The 17,947-nt window shown below is 40.9% G+C and overlaps 1 protein-coding gene across 1 annotated transcript in view; it reads right to left on the bottom strand.

Moving 5' to 3' along the window:
- Positions 1 to 15,000, bottom strand: part of DPYS (dihydropyrimidinase) — a 43,772-nt gene extending 28,772 nt beyond the window's left edge. Inside the window, exons 1-3 of the mRNA XM_048508385.1 lie at positions 14,676 to 15,000; positions 1,675 to 1,833; positions 303 to 482 (exon numbers count right to left, since the gene is read on the bottom strand). Of these exons, the coding sequence (XP_048364342.1) occupies positions 303 to 482; positions 1,675 to 1,833; positions 14,676 to 14,924 (588 nt within the window). The 5' untranslated portion in view covers positions 14,925 to 15,000. The remainder of the gene's footprint in view (positions 1 to 302; positions 483 to 1,674; positions 1,834 to 14,675) is intronic.
- Between the last annotated feature and the right edge of the window lie 2,947 nt (positions 15,001 to 17,947).

Below are 17,947 nucleotides of genomic sequence, written 5' to 3'. Positions count from 1 at the left end.
TAGAGTTCATTTGCCATTGCATTTGTATGTTTCCTGATGGTTTGAATGTGTGAGACTCATCTCAGAAACCAGAGTTATGTGCTGGTTGTTTCCAGGATGAAAGTCACCACTAAGACTGTACATTTCAAAAAATTGCTTTAATTTCCTTTCATTTTTTTAAATGCTTGCTAATACGCCCCAATCTAGACACTGTGTCTGAAATAAATTCCTGAAATTATATCAGTTTTATTTAAAGTAACAATTGATATCACAATTATTTTGGGCAGGGCGGTTCATATATAAACATGAATTCAGAAAATTACCTCTACAATCAAATCCCCATTCTCTGCATGCACTTGAGCAATTGCCCCAATTTGCTTGCACTGAGAAAAGGCTGCATGTAACTCTGCATCTCCAATCATATAGAGGCCTTTATACGCCATAAAAGTCTTAAAGGAATTGACGCCTTTCTCCTGGGCAAGAATTTTCATTTCTTCTTTGACCTGAAAAGCAACAACAACTATATCAGCAACACTGTCATAATTTACCTTACACTTCCAGAAATTGAATTAAATGTATACTCAGCACTAATGCACAAAACAACATAGAATAGTTAAACAGTATGTTCCTATAATCTTAATTAAAATATTGAGCAAAACTGCTCAACAAGATGTACCTCCAGGTTAGAACTGGGTGTGTTCTACAGTATATGAGGTGCTGGTGATTCCAAGTAAGTGGGGTCAAAACCTCCGCAAGAATAGAAACTAAATATGTGTTGTAGAATATGACCCAGAATCCTTTGCAACATCCTGGGGTTTCTCAGGAAACAATTTAATCTGAAAGGGGGTAATTTCTGAAGTTTTATTTACTTCATTTATACCTCACATTCCTCCCCACTGGGGAACCAAAATGAGGTCCATCACTCTCACCAGCATTTTATCCTCCCAGTAACAATGTCACCTAAGTAAGGCAGAGAAAGTGTGACTGGCCCAAGGTTACCCCGAAAGCTTCCATAAAAAAATGAGGGTTCAAATCCGGGTCTCCCAGATCTTAGTTATGCCTCACTTAGTTATTCCGCATTACCACTACTACTGCTTTTAGTGTTCAAAGAACATCACACAAATTTCTTGTTGTAATTAGGAAGGAAGGAAGGAAGAAAGAAAATCTCACAAAGAGGACATCTGGCCACCCGAAGTCAGGAGTCAAATATTTTAGGGTAATGTTCTACAGTCTGTGTGGTGCAATTCTTTTTTACTGCCCTGGAGAGTTTTGTATATACCATGTTTCCCCGAAAATAAGACAGGGTCTTATATTAATTTTTGCTCCAAAAGATGCGTTAGGGCTTATTTTCAGGGGATGTCTTATTTTTCCCCATGATTTTGCACCCCCCCTTCCCACGTGACCAGATCAGCTGCACCAAGGAATCTGTAACTAGGGCTTACTTTTGGAGTAGGGCTTATATTTCAAGCATCCTCCCAAAATCCTGAAAAATCACGCTAGGGCTTATTTTTGGGGTAGGTCTTATTTTCAGGGAAACAGGGTAGGCAGGTTGCAGAAGAGTTACAAGCAGGTGTTGATGCCACCCACAGTCAAGTCCCCCTAGAACATCACAGGTCCTGGCTTGCTATGACAATTCTGGCTTGTGTGCTGCAGGCTGCCCACTTCTGAAGTAATACATTTCTTTGGTATCATTACCTTGTCACTCCACCAAGTGACTGCCACGTGTAATGCGTAATCACAGCAAACTTTTGGATCAGCCCAGCCTCTCCATTGCTCATAGGCTTCAATGAGAGAACAACCTTTGTGAGGAATTGCAAAGTCAATGATCATTGTGGTTCCTCCTGCTAGAGCAGCCTAAAAGCAAGCAAGCAAACAAACAAACAACAAGTAAGCATTGGCTATGGCTGAAGAAACTACTGTAAGGAGATTCTGTTGCAGATTAAATCCTAATAAAGAGTCTTAAAAATATGTACAGTTCTGACTTTTGCTGTTCTGATACTTACCTCAGATTTTAGTTCTCATCATGTTCTGCCACAATGAGAAACAGGACACTATGAACAATATGGGGAAAGTTCTCTCATTTCAGTTCAAGCTATTTATAATTGGGCCTACTAGTTACTGGGGAAAGAGAGCCAGCGTAGTATAATGGATATAGTGTCAGACTAGGGATCTGGGAGATCTATGTTCAAATCACTACTCTACAGTGGAAGCATGCTAGGTGACCTTAGACAATGCTACTCTGAACTTTTTGAAGGAAGGGCAGGATAAAAATGTACTTAAATACATAAACCAGAATTAATAGTACGGTCCTAAGGGGATTCTGTGTGAATGGGCTCAGGCAGCCAACAGACCCTTATCAGTGTATCTTGGAGATATGCTGGCATAAGGGTATCCGTGCTCCAACTGGTAGATGGCCAGGAACTTGTGACAGGACTTGGTTGCCTTAAGTGGGGGGTAGGGAGGGACCATGCCACTGGCAGTGAATGAGCATCCATGGCCCTGCTCCTTTCCACCCCTAGGTAGTGAGGGGTACTTAGCTCAGCCCTTGTATCTTGTGACCCCAGAAATCTCCCCAGAAATCCTTTGATCCATACTCTTCATGCCCAGTCAATGCATCTGTAAACAAATAGATTTTACACAACAGACATGGACTTAGAAACAGAAATTAGGATCATCATTAACAGCTTAGCTGAAATGCACTGCTCATCAAGCACTGTGCTGAATTTTTGGTGGATGGTAGCAGAAGCTCGATACTGCCACCAAGATTTGGTGTGGGAGAGTCTGCAGTATTTCCCCATTTCTGAGTCTTCCCAACCAGATGGTCTGCAAGAATGGGAAGAAATGAGCCAGAAGCACCTCAGGCATACAATTATAGCAGGAACTGTTTCCCCCAATGCCTGCTGAGCTGGAAAAACAAATCCGTGTATCAGCAGAACAATAATGGAGGTGGAAGTGATTACTTTGAAATATGGCACCTGCAGTACAAAAGAGCTTTGCTTTAGAAATGAAGGCCCTGTGGGATACTAAGGAATCCATTTGAAGCTCCTTAATATATGTTTCTCCACAGAGAGGGCAACAGAGTTGAGGCAGTTTAACCTGCAGGTGATCCCCAGATTGCTGAAAGGAGTCAAAACTATGCAATGGGACCAGGAATATGAAGCAATATGTGTGAAGAACTGAGAAGCAAAAGGGACAAAATGAATGAGAAGCAATGGCAGATGAAGCATGGGGTTAATGACTGTCGTGTAACACACACTAATGAAATGCACTGTTGGCTTCTTAATGGGCTGTATCCCCCAGGGGAAAAAACCAGAGCATTAGTACTCAGAAGTCCCAGATTCCTCAGTTCAAAATTAGAGAACAGCTTGGAAAGAAAAAAAGGACACAAAGAAGACTGAAAATTGTCCATTTCATAAAAAACAGAGATAGGTCTAACATCATTTAAACTGTTTCTCCTGCCGTCCAAAACCAGATTTGTGTCTTAGCCGCATCTCTGTTTCTGTTAGCCAATTTTTAACCTGCAGTTTCACACATCAGATGCATTCTGCCAAGATTCACACTGAATAAATCACCTTTTTGTTGTTTTCAAGATATTATTTTTAATGCAGCTTTGGTCTCCCACATTCCAGATTCAGCTAGCCTAGCTTCACTGCACATTAGCCCAAAATCAGACTACCACAGAGTGATGGAACCAATATTTTTAACCAAACCAGTTTTAGGTGAGGGAGCACTTTCCCTAAAATTTCAGGTTCCTAGTTTAAAAGTGCAACTGGAAGACACTCTGTTTCATACCTTCACAATCATGACTACTGTAATGCACACTATATGAACAGTTTGAAAAATAAAGCTGGTGCAGAATGCTGCTGCCAAATTAGTGAAAGTTATAAGGTGGTAGTCATATCTTGCCTACATTAAAACCATCACCAGTTTGCTCCTTGGCCCACTCAAGGTGATTACTTTGACTAATAAAGCACAAAACTGTACAGGTGAGCCTCTCTGGGTTGTCTATCAACTTTCTCTGCAGTTCAAGCCATAAAGCCTCTCTCATTAATTTTGGGACAGAAGGATTTGAATTAGGGTTATTTATCTCTATTGCTTTTCCTGCTAACCTGGGAAAAATCAAACTTTTTTGCAGTTACAGCTTTTCTACAGTACTCTGTAGATTTCAAGGTAGTGTGAAATGAGCATAGTCCAAGGAATTCAGGATGTTTAGTCAGCACAAGCTTCTGAGCTGTGTTTATCAGCCTTGACACACCTTTTCATTCTGATTTGCTTCTACTTTGCAGTTAAATTTTATTTACCAAAATGCAATCTTTTGGTGTAATGCATTTAAATATAAATACAGTCAAAGCATTATCACTTGCTCCCTAGCTTCAATAAAAAAATTATAATCCCGTTAATTCTTAATTATTATTACTAATTAAATAAGATTCACACTTTATTATATCCGCTTTCATATTTTTCTAGCCTCAAGATCACAAATCATCATTTTTTTCTGTTTTAAGCTAAAAGTCTAGTTTAAAAAGTCTATTTTAAGCAAAAAGTCTAAACTGGGTTTCTAGTTTTTGATAAACGTGGGTAAGTTCTTTCCCCCAATCAAAGCTTAGCCACTTTGGCTAATTCCAATATCTTCACAAACTATTCTTCCAATGCAGGTATAAAGTTTTCCATTTTTGCACAAATAATATTCTCACTATCGATGTCTTGTATAAAAAGAAAATTCCATATCTTTTTTCAAACTGTCCATTAGACCCAGAAAAATAGTGTCTGGTTTCATTTGTATATTACAGCCCAATCCAGAGAGGGGAGATGAAGCGACTCGTGGAGGGGGTGTGGCCTAATGGCAGTGGAAATGTCCTCCCTGGCATAGCGGAAGCATTCCAGGGGTGGAGCTGATGTTAGTCAACTTCAATCCTTGCATTGCCCCCAGATACATGGTAGCTTGGTTCTGTTGAGTGGCGTAAGTCCACTAAACCCAATGGAGCGCTTTTTGAAGTTGGTGAAGCCTCCCAGGGTTGCCTGTCTGTAAAGCCTTCTGGATTATTGTATTTGTATCCAATTTTTTTAGCTTTATTGTAAGTCCACCATTTATGATAAAGTGACCCCTTCATGATGTTCACATTTCCAACACACATTTAGAAGATTTTAATATATTTTTCTCATTCATCTGGTGGCAAATATCAATGATAACATCATTTTATAGAAATTCTCTTTAAGACTGGAATAAGAGGTAAATTTAAGAACCTTTAAACACACATTCTTCCAATAATTGATTTTATATTATATTCAAAATTACTAACCCGTTTTATCATACAGTCTTTCACTTTTTCCTCCATTTCAAATTTCAACATGTATACAATTTGGCAATAATATGATTGCCATTCATACATCTTTCTAACAATTGTGCATAGGAAACCCAATGACATCATCATCATCATCATCATCATCATCATCATCATCATCATCATCATCATCATCATCATGGAAACATAGTCTTCTTCTTTCCTTTGCATCTTTTATATTTAATCCAAGGTTTTCTACCTTGCCAAACAAATTTGATATATATTTTCCCATTGTTTAAATGGATTATCAATTGTTAACACTGGTATTGTTTGAAACATTTATCTTAATCATAGAAATTTCACTTTTTTCAACTTTAAAGACTGTTTTCCTCATCAATTCTATTTGATCTTATAATTTCATTTTATTTTTTGCTAAAACCTTTGTTTTCTTTTTATTATTTTTAAAACTTGCAAATGCACCAAATTATTTCATTTTAAACTTTTGACATTCAGTTCCTTGTAAATTGTTCAGAACTAACACCATCTATAAAGGCTTGTAATTTATAGGTTTTTTTCTTAATTTTATACCTCCAGTCATCTCATCAAGTCATATCTATCCAATACTTCAAGGACTAGAATAAACAAGAGAGCAGATAGTGGGCAACCTTGTCTTGTTCCTTTCTTATCCCAGATGGTTTAGTTATATCACAATTAACAGTTATACTGTGAAGTATAAATCAATTTCACCCATTTTATAAAGTTCTCTCAAAAATCCGTATTTTTAAATGCTTAAACAAAAAAGACCAGTTCAAATTGTCAAATGCTTTCTCTGCGTCTGGAAAAATCAAATTGGCTTATTTTTCATTCTGTTTCTACAAATATTCCAAGATATCCAGTACAGGTCTAACATTCTTTTTAGTTCATTCATGAAGATCAATAATTCATGATTTTTTAATCTAACAGACTGCTGTCTTTTAGGTAAACATCTTTATGAATTATTGATCTTCATTAATAAACTGTTGCAAAACTATTTTCAATCTATCAGCTAAAATTATTGTAAACAAATTATAAGCATTATTCAATAACAATATTGGTCTATAGTTTCTTGTCAAAGTTAGGTCTTATCTTTCTTTAGGTACTAATGTAATATTAGATTCTTTCCAAGACTCCAGCATTTTTTTCTTCTTGCAAGATGTTCATTGAATTTTGTAGCAGTGGTAAAATTTCATCTTCAAAACACTTATGATATAATTCCGATAGACCATGTGGACCAGGAACCTTTCCAGGTTTAATTTTTTAACCTCCACTACTTCTTTTACAGCTACAGTACCATTCATAATAAGTTTGTCTTCTTCTGTAATCTAAGACATTCATTTATTTTTATCAATTGAACATTTCAGCCTTTATATTATTTTGTATAATAATTATAATATATTTTTGGATCATCTTATTAAAACACTGTCTCCATGAAATTTCAATGTAATTTTCTTTTTTCTCTTTTCTCAATTTATGATAACTGAAGAAGTGTGGGAGACACAGTGGTGCTAGAACTTGGTCATCATGCCCCAGCACTAGCTGGACAAAAGTGGCACATCTTCCTCTTTTCTTGTATCTGCTTTAATTCTTGTTGATCTTGTCTTAAATCTTCCCAGATCTCTGTTTCATACAACTCTCTTTTATATTTTTCAAGGAATTCTTGTATCTTTTGGACCATATTCAGTTTGAATCTGTGGTGTTTGAAAGTAAAAAGATAAACCTTCTAACTTCTCCCAATTCCAATAATCTTTTTCTGATTTAATTTTTCAGTTTCTGTTTTTTTTTCTGCTGTAGGGATTTTTTTCTGGAGTCATAGTGTCTGTTTTCAATCTTGTATTAAAATGTCATAGCAGGATTTAGAGCCAATCCGAATCTATTTTGGAATTGGTGCAGGGTTGTTCCAACATAGGTGCCCACCTCTCTAGAATATAGGTGAATATGTGGGCAATGAGGCACTGTGCAACTTTGTAGCACCTGAACCCAGAAGTCCAGGCTGCAACAGCATCTGTCAGGTAGAAAATCTCATACTGGGAGGGGGGAGAAGGCAGGGACAGTCTGGGGCATTCCTGGAGCGAAGCCGACTTCTTCAAAAAACACTTTATTTGAAAACAAAAAGTAAAGTAACTGACTTCCCTTTTCTTTCTTTTTTTCACATGAAAGCATGAAAAGAAAGAAAGGTGCCTTGATGTGTTTTCCCTTTAATTTGCTTTGTGCCAAATTTTCTTATTAAGTTTTTTAAAAATTCCATTCTATCTTTGCAGTTTTCCAGAGAAAAGGAGTATTTCACTACCAGGTTGTTGTTTTTCTCACTCATTATCTGTAAGATTAACTATCCTTCAGCAGTTAAGAAATGGAAGTTGGTTGCACTTAATGTCCAAGGTTGTCTTCATCACAACCATAAGCAATTGATCTAATACCTGCTTCCTAGCTCTTCACTCCATGATGGGCCACCAAAGCATCCACTTTTAAGGTTTACTCAAAATTGAGCTTCTTGAAGCAATGTGGGGTATCTCTCAATCTCTCTTTAGTCCAGGGTGATTCACTCATCTGGAATTATACCTTCCACCTGGGGAATTCCTGCTATGATGTTCTTCCACAGTTTGCAGAGGCATCAGAACTCCATAATTTCCCCACTGGAAGCCCAACATACCTTTACGTTTTGATTTGCTTCCATTTTGCAGTTAGATTTTTTATTTACCAAAATGCAATTCTTTGATGTCACGTACATAAATACAAAAATGGGTTGTAAGCATTTTCAAAAGATACCTGCCCTAATGTTTCACAAGGCATTTTGTAACACCTTCAAACAGAGGTATGTCACACTTTTAATTATTACACTAAAAGCAAACATTTAAATTCACTTTTGCAATTAAATATGATATGAGGTTGAACTCAATTAAATGTGATATGAGCTTTAATTCTGCAGTTCTAATAATTGCCTAGAGTAATAATGGACCCAGATGACATTAAGTATTACATAAACACAATGGCAAAAGGCCCAGAACTGCAGGTCTGTTTATCCTGCACGTTAAGTAATAAATGATCTGTTTTAAAGCTGATCTCTCTCTCCTGCAGCTATAAAAAATTCTTCGAGGTTTCATAAGTGAATGAAAATTAAAATAACTGTTTTGCAAGAACTGAGATAAGCAGATCAAACGGCTTTAGGATTGCCTGACAGGGAAGGTGCAACTCATTGGCCATTTAGGCTGACGTTTTGGCACCCCTTCTAGCTCCATACTGTGCTTCCTTGTATAGTATTCCAAATACAGCTACACTACGGATCTATATGCAACCTCTTTTCATAATTCCTGGTACAGATTTTCTACAGCTGCTGGCACACATTCAATTGACATTTTCATTGAATTAACCTCTACCACCCCAAGATCAGTCAGTCATCCCAAATTTCATCAATATATATCTAAAGTCATTATTTTTCTTGCCCCCGTTAGCATTACTTTACTATTTAATTTTGAACCTGATGCTATTCAGTTTATGTGGACCATTTCCCCCTATTACTGTCTTATCCATTCATTGAGGCTGTTAATCTCCATCTGCCTGATACCCCTACATGGAGAACATCTAACATCTTGCATAGAAACCTAACTTTTTCTTTCAGAAATGTCTGATCATAGTGAGCAGAGAAATGCCAGACGACAGTGAGAAGCTGGACGTTCCTGCTTTTCTTCTCTTGTAGCATACTGAATCTCTCAGACTTCTACTCCTGGAACAGATCAAGTGACCATGACTGGAACAATATGTGTATATGTGGAGGAGGGTACAGTGTTGCTTCAGTACTCTGGAATATCAAAACAGAGGAGACCTTAAAAGCTTCCACTCTACCATTCTTCCAAAGACTATGTAACACCATATTGTTTGGGGCCATAAATTGTTGCACTTGGGTGTTCCGCTAGATGGTGCCATTATTTATATCATATGAATGTTAATGGTTGTATCTATTAATGGTATTTTAAATTTGTTAATTGCTCACTGTCTTGAAAGAAGTAGAGGCAGGGTATTTTAATAAATGAAGCACAAAACAATACAATCAAAGGAATAAAGGGAAGGAGGGGCAATAAGAGACTATGTATTATTTCCATATTTAGATATCAATAGACAGTAGCCTTCTACTTTGCATAACTTCTGCTAAAGACTAGCTGACCTTGGAACAGAGTAGAGCCTGGGTAAATTTTTACTACTTTGGTTGATTTTGTTTTTCCTTTAGACATCAAGGGTTGTTTATTTTAAATGGGATTATCTTTTACAATCAGGTTCACAATTCCAGGAAGAATTAAATGTTACAAGGACCCAGTAAAATCCTGTCTGGGCTCGCCACCCACATCTGCCTTGCAAATAGCCACCACACCCTTCTTAGAGGGATTAAGCTATCACAATGACTCTGGCTTGGAAATTGTGGCTTTCCTATTCCATCTCTGGATTACCAGATCTAAGCATGGGTCATTCAACTCTGTTCATCAGACCATTCCGCTCCAAGATCAGGTGATTATAACCCATATTCCCCCCAATTTCCGTTCATCTATTCCCAACCTATTCCACTCAACACTGCTTATATCCTAGGACTGTGAATGTGTTCTGCTGTTTTCATTATTGAGTGCTTGTGTACCCCTATTATCCCTAAACAAAATTGTTAAACTTTATTTGCTCTCCTGCAAATTCTTGCAAAAGCTGGCTTCCGTATACATAGGCAACTATACCACACTGGTTCTCTTGTCATGGGGTGAACAAAGAGTGTAGTACTAAACTGAGTTACATCTTTCTAATGGACTCAGAAGAGTGTAACTACTTAGAGTTACACTGCTAACCATCTACATCAACTTGTCAAGATGTAAGGATACAGATGTGTAATAAAATATGGATCTGTGATGGATAAGAGGCTGTCTTACCCTTTGAGGGAAAAACAGCTATACATCTAAGACCCTGGAGGTGCTGCTTCAGAATCCAATCACTTTTCAGATGGGGGATGAAATGTTGGCAGCACAACAAAAGATAATTCCCACTCCTCCACATGAAGCCTACTGTGTGACCTTGGTCCAGTCACAGTTCTCTCAAGTCTCTCTCAGCCCACATGGAGGCAGATAATGGCAAACCACTTCCTAATGTCTCTTGCCTTGGAAACCATATGGGGTCATCATAAGTCAGCTATGACCTGATGGCCCTTTCCATCACATAAACTGAGATGATCAGCGTATATCTGCAACTGATCCTCTCATATTCCAAACTAGGGCTTGGACTATTACTGGGGGAATTTGAGTCAGCCTCTCTCTTATCCTAACATACCTCACAGGATCTGGATGCAAGTTTGGTTTATATAACTTTTCAAACAATTCAGCACAATAATTTCCAGGTTCACAAGAACAGGCAATACAATAATGTTTAGATAAAATTGGGCATAAGGTAGACTTCCACTCACTCAATGCCATTATAAGCAGCCCGGAGTATTTCAACATTTGTGTGTCTACAGAACTGAGATCCAAAGTTAAATGCACTGATCTATGTCACTCAGAAAGGTTGGATTCACTCATCTCAACTAATTTTGTGAGAAGGGCAAACACAGCAATACTGCCCTGTGTATTGAGGTTTCTGTACCAACCAATTATAAAATATTTTTGGAACGTTCTGGTCCTCTCTGAACTCCCTTGAAAGTTATTCAAAGGATTCTGACGCGCCCTGGAGAAAAATAGAGTTTCACTGTCTCATGTGTTGAAACCAATCTGAAACTAATTACCCTAAGACAAGCGATGAAGAACAGAAAAAAGCCACAATCAAGGGCCACCTCAGTTTCACGAAGAGGGGAAAAAAAGGAGAAAGTTGTGTTTTGTCCAAGGATAAAAATGTTGGGGAGGCGGGGCGGGGCGGGGGGATCATCATAAAACTATGCAAAGCTCATTTCAGCAAGGAAAAACAGGCCAAGAACAAGAACCTCTTTCCCACCTGCCAGTCTCCTCTGAAGGCTGTCGTATCCTGCAGAGACTTTCCATTTTGAAGAAGATAGCCTGGACTGTCTGGGCAAATTTACATACAGAGAGACAGGAAGGATTATGTGGAAAAGAATACAGGGGGAAATGAGGTGTCCCCCTACAAGCCCTTGTGGGTTCACCACTGTACAACTTGGCCCAGCCCAGCACCACACAAGTGGACCACAGTTTTTCCATGGAAGGTCATCCAGGGAAAGGGAAAGATAAAAGAAATAGAAACAGATAAAGGCTGGCTGGTGGATGGAAAGGATAGAATGAAGCAGGAAAAGGGGAGAAACCATGATGGCTTTCAATATAGTGGTGAAGGGGCAAATGAGATGCTCTCCACCAGTAACGTAGGTATAATTTTTTTATGGGGAGGGTTGGAGGGGGGCTCAGGGGGTGTGACCACACCTCCCCAAGGCCTGCCCCCCTCATCTCCACCCCTACCAGCCCTTGCCTGGAGACAGGGCTCTGCCGGCCCCCACCTGGAGATGGAGGCTCCACCCCCACCTGGCACTTCCGGCAAGGCCCCAAGAGACTGCCGTCCCTGGCCTCAGAGAGCTGCTTTTATAAACACTGAAGGGGGAAAGGGGGGCAAAGCTTTGGACATGTAATGGGGGGGGGGTTGAACCCAGGAAATCCCCCCCTTACATACACCCTTGCTCTCCACAAATCCTTGTAGGACCTTTACTTGTCAATATAGCTAATTCTCAACATGGTCCCTTCTGAAGATACTTATATCCATGAATCACATCCCTGAAAAGAACAGATTTTCCAAACAAACCTAAGGGAAACCTTGGGCTTGTATAAAAATATGAAAAATGTGGAGGAAGTTGTAGACAACCACAGCAACATGATGTCTTCATGCTGTCCTTGATAAACTCCTGTTTGTCTTAATATCTGAATGATCAAAACTTTCCTTCTTTCATGTGCAATGTGTGTTTGAGTGCCAGGTTTCAAAATACTTGAACCAAGTACCAAAATGAACATGAAGTCTGAATGCATGTGCACAACTGCCAACACACTCAACAGGTTGTGCACTACCCCCCAAACTAAAATGGCAGACCTATTCATGAAGGAAGAAACAGCCATTTATCAATTTGCCTAAGTTCCTTGATAGGAGTATTCCTTAGCTTGAGTTCCCATGAAGGTGAGCTGTGGGGATTGATTTCTCTTGGCAGAACAAGTTTGTTAGTAACATCAGTCACCTGGATCCCACCAATTGCACTGAGTTTAAGCTCGAGGTCCACTGCCCGTAGGACTCCATTCTTGCTGGTCATCATTCACTCTGATCAAAAGCCTCTGCGTGGTTGGCTGATTTCCCCCCTCCCTCCCTGAAAGTTTGCAGAAACTCTTTCTAGGAAAGGAGTTTCCCAGTAGAGTCAGCTGCAGGCTTTTAAACCTGGCACATGTTTTAATGACTTTTTTTTAATACTGTGGTTGTTAGCTGTAAGTTTACCTCAAACAGGACTCTGAAGAGGCATCTGTCCACAGACTATATGGAGAGTCTTGTCTAACTTTACCCCAATTTTGCTTTTTTGGCACTGATTGCAGGTTGCAAATTCAGGCTAAATCCCCAGAAGAGCGGGAGGAATGTCTTGCAACAGCAGTGATTTGGAAATTAATGGTCCAATTGGAACCGAGAGTGCTGGGGGATAAACTCCACATTTCTCAGCAACATTCTCCTTCTGCTTATCGAGTTACTCCAAGCTGCCCTCCCCAAATAGTCTTGTGCTTTTTTTTTTTGTTGCTGCAGGAATTAGCAGCTGTAATGATCAAAACTCTATTTTGGGGGGGGGGGATAATCAGATCTCCCTCTTCCACCTTTTCTCTCCCCTTTCCCCTTTCCCTTCTCCCCCCTTTCCAGTGGCATACCACCACAAAACAGTAGCCAGGGCAAGCCCCACATGCCTCACCCAGCCAAACTCCCTGCCCCCCATCAAACTCCCCCTGCTGCTCCCCCCCACGACTGTGACACTGTCCCTAGGACCGAGGCTGCCTTTGGCTCTCTCCAAGGGATGCAGGGTGGGTGGGTTAGTGATCAGGCCTGCAGTGTAGCATGACCTCCCTCTCTCCCTCTTTGCCGGCTTACCAGCAAGGTGGAGACAGCCTCCTTCTTCAGGAGAGAGGGAGACTGGGGGAGAGAGGGGGGAGGTCATCCTGCCCTCCCCTGCTACCCCAAAAAGCCTCCCACACACTGCCGCCTGCGATTCCCTGGCTGGACCAGGGTGTGGCCATAGAGACCATAGTCCAGACAGACAGCAAGCAAGGCATAAGCATGACAGGCTGAAGTCAAGGCAGGAGGCAGGCAAAAGCGTAGTCCAAAACAGTCCAGAGTCAGGGCAGGCCTCCCTTGGGGAAAGCCAGAGGCAGCCTTGCATCTGGGGAGGAGGCACAGCTGCGGGGGGAGTTTGGTGGGGTAAGGATTTTGGCTGGGGGCTGGGTGTGGGGTTTTGCCACCCAGTGCTCCTTGGAGAAGGGATTTTTTTGCGGGGGGGGGGGCAGAAGATGGAGTTTGGTAGGGGTTCAACCAGGGGGGTGAGCACTGGGGAGGGGACCAAAATATGTCCCCCAACATGACCCAGATGGATCATGGGAGGTTGATCTCAAACACAATATCATACTAGTTTTTTCTCCCAGCAAGTTCAGGTAGGGGTTGCAGAATGGAGGACTTCAGCACTCCCAAATCTCGTGCAAAGGAAGATCCATCCATCTGCCACTTTGAAGAAAAATCTCCTGGCACTTTACTATCTCCCAGCCCCTGCCACGCTGAACACCTCCTCAAACGGTGACATGTACAAAACAAGCAAAGCAAGAACAGGAGTGAGAAGGGGCAGGACCCGGGGATCAATGCAATGTGCTGATACAACGCTGTGAGCACAATCCGTTTCCACGTTCAACAGGATGCGGATTAGGTTCCAAGAGAAAATAGTTTAATCATTGGGCAGAGGCGTAGCTACAAGGGGACCGGGGTATGTGTGTCACACTGGGGTCCCGGCTGGGGAGGGCAGCAAAAATTTCAGGTTTATTTTTTGTATTTTTTTGTGATTTTCAGTTTTTGGCCTGCAGGGGGTGCAGTGTTTAGGCTAGCAGCACCAAAATTTTAGGGAGTTTTCGAGGGACTCTCCTGATGATGTCACCCAAGTTAGGTGTGGTTTGGTTCAGGGGGTCCAAAGTTACATTCTCCCAAAAGGGGTGCCCCATCCCCCATTGTTTCCAATGGGAGCTAATAGGAGATGGAAGCTATACCTTTGAGAGTCCATAACTTTGGACCCCCTGAAAACACAAACCAACATTGGGGGGGGGGGGGCAGCAAAACTCAGATTTTGCACCGGGCTCCATTTTCCCTAGCTACGCCTCTGCCATTGGGGTAGCGGGAGAAGGAAGCAGCCACCAGATTTACCTTTGTCCCTTGATAGAAGTCGTCTTTGGAGTGAGTTCCCATGAAAGGGAACTGCAAGTGCGTGTGGGGGTCGATCCCCCCAGGCAGAACAAGCTTGTTGGTGGCATCGACCACCTGGAGCCCAGCAGCCGCTCCCGGGTTCAGCTCCAGCCCCACGGCCCGCACAACCCCATCCTCTATGTACACATCAGCCACTTGCGAGCGGTCGTCATTCACAACTCTCCCGCCTTTGATCAAAAGCCTCTGCATGGCTGGCTACTTTCCTCCTTCCCTGTTTAACAGTGTGTGCAAACTCCTTCTGCAAAAGGTAACTCAGTGAGCAGTCAGCAGCTACACTTTTTAACGTTTCCTCCTGCGGGCTCCAAACTTTATAGGGAACCTTTGTAACTATACCATCACGTGCATGTTGTGTTTTTTTTGGCAGTTCTGGAGCTTGTGAGGTTTGGTTGAATCCCTGGGACTATGGGGGAGGGAGGACCCAAGCCTTTCTGCAAATATCATTCCCCACCCTTTCACATTGCACAAGCTCTCCCGCTGGCCATGTCTTTCCTGCCAGTGTGAAAATATTGCTCTAACATACCATAGTGGTGGGAGAGGAATAGCTGAAAAACAAGATTTACAGGAAGCTTCTACAGCTATCCAATTACTTCCCCTGAATTATAAATTGTGTTGCTGTTGTCACAGGAATTAGCAGCATCCTTTGGGACAACCTCCCCAAAGCACGTGCTGTATCTGAAGGGAAAGAACAAATAAAACACAAAGTTTGTAGACCCTTACTGTCCACACATGGACTCAGAGTTCAAGGGCCCAGGTGTTACACCAATGGCTTCCCATTAAAGCGAAAAGTATTACATTCCAAATGTGCCTAACTTTATAAACTCGATGTACTCATTATATCATGTTGGGTTGACTGTCAAATAGGAGTGGTTTGTAGCAGGGGCGCTCCCATAAATATTTGGGAATCCAAATGCAGCTTATTGCAAAGTAATGGTTGAGGTAAAAATGACCTGTCAGCAGGGATTTATTTGCACAGACAAACAGAGCGTTAGGGCTGAACTAATTTTAGCAAGTTAATTTTTAATTTCCACAAGTAACTTCAAAGAGTTTCCATAGGCCTGTGGTGGCGAACCTTTGGCACTCCAGATGTTCTGGACTACAATTCCCATCAGCCCCTGCCAATTGGCCATGCTGGCAGGGGCTGGTGGGAATTGTGGTCCATAACATCTGGAGTGCCAAAGGTTCGCCACCACTGCTATAGGCCCTTAGTTCTTTAAAATTTAAAGATTAAAAAAATCATCAACGAAGGTCTGTGCCAAATTGAACAACTGAATGTGACAGAAAAGCCCAAGGAACTGATATCTAGGAGAAATAGTGGATATATGTTAAGAGAAGCGACTAAGTAGAATATTGGCTGAGCAAGTCTTCAAGACAACAAACATCTTTTATCTTGACCATGAAAATTTGTCAGATTGAAACAGACTTTACAGTGCAATCTTAAACTGTTACATTCTTCTAAAGTCCAAACAAGATGTTATGCTGATGCTATACTAAATATGAATAAAGGCAATTAAAAATGCTGTGAAGGTGTAAAGGTGTGTTGCTGGACCGGAGGATCTTGTTTCCCTCCTGTGTGCCTTTTCAGGTGCCAAAAAGAGGTGTAGGTGTGGGGACAAGATTGCCAATTCCTGCCATGCTGGGGACTGAAGTGAACTAGACCTTCACAGCATTTTAAAACAGTTGAAGACATTTCTAAAATGGCATCAGCACCTGCAGGTTGGACCCACGTACCTTGCAATGTCTAGTTTGACCCTAAAGAAATTGCTTTCAGTGGATTTAGAAGGGTATAATTTTGTTTATAGTTGAAATCTTACCTAAGCCACACACTCGTAACAGAAACTACTATCCTCTTCATGTAAAGCATTCCCTTTTTGAAATAATGGGTGGTGTCTTTCTAGAAGAAGAGGAGTTTGGATTTATATTCAGCCATTCTCCCCTGTAAGTGGCTTAAAAATTCCTTCCCTTCCTCTCCTCACAACAGACACCTTGCGAGGTATGTGGGGCTGAGAGAATTCTGAAGAACTGTGACTAGCCCGAGATCACTCAGCCGGCTTCATGTATGAGTGGTTATATGCCATTAAAAGTTTTGTATTTGTTTGTATAAGAGTGGGGAAACAAATCTAGCTTGCCAAATTAGAGTTCACTAATTAAAGTTCACTCATAGGGAGGAGTTCACAAATTAGAGTTCACTCATGTGGAGGAGTGAGGAATCAAACCTGGCTCTCCAGATCAGAGTCCGTTGCTCCTAACCACTGTACTACATTGGCTGATTATTAAGAATTACAGAGTGCGGTTTAAGTCTTTTGAGTAATAAATGTGCTAAGTAAATATATTACAAAGAGACTTGGCATGCAGAGTTACACCCTCCCAATTCTGTTGAAGTCAGTGGGCTTAGAAGGGCATAATTTGACTTGTAAGGTAACCAGGCCTGCCCCAGTGATATGTTTGGGTACAGAGACTGAGATGGGAAAGCAGTAAGTTTGGGTCAGTTCCTTTAATGTTGGGTGTATGAGGATCTGATCACTTCACTGGGAAGCGATGTCAAAATATCAGTGACATCAGTTTCCCTCTACATTTTTTTTCTCCTGTTGTTCTCTAGATTGAGGGCAGGCAATGGAGAAGACAGTAGGGAATTTGCTAACCCTATTACTTAGGATAGCAGTATAACTGCAGGCTACATAAACACTGTGTTGAATAATATTCTTAGTGTAGTAAACATCATCCCTGTAGGGTGGAATGTTCTCTCCCTTCTATGAGACCATAACAACAATACTGCTCATTTAGCTTCAAAAAAATAGCCAGTTGTGTGAAATCATATCATACGATTCCAATGAGACATTATTGTCACAGAAAGGGAGCTATAAGGTTGGCATCAGTCTATCTGAATTCACTGGCCCAGAGTTTGGAATTGGATATTCTATGAACTGTACTAAAAGTGCCTAGTTTGGGGACAAATCTCCTGGGGCTTTCAAATATGGAACAACGTCCTCTGGTGATCGTCAAAAGGCAGTTGAAAGCAGATTTATTTGGGATTGCATTTTGATTCAACTTTTATTATTGGCAGTCTTAATTGGAGTTTTTAAATTGTGATGGTTTATAATAGTTACTGCATTTTTTATTTATAATGTTCGCTGCCAAGGCAGAAAGGCGGCTAATAGGTTTTTAAAAAATAAATAAACGTGTAGGATAGGCAGCAAAGGAGATGTTTGATACCC

Source organism: Sphaerodactylus townsendi, linkage group LG09 (assembly GCF_021028975.2).
Source record: "Sphaerodactylus townsendi isolate TG3544 linkage group LG09, MPM_Stown_v2.3, whole genome shotgun sequence".
Lineage (NCBI taxonomy): Eukaryota > Metazoa > Chordata > Lepidosauria > Squamata > Sphaerodactylidae > Sphaerodactylus > Sphaerodactylus townsendi.
The sequence above is the reverse complement of the archived record's forward strand: the minus strand, read 5'-3'. Positions and strand labels throughout refer to the sequence as shown.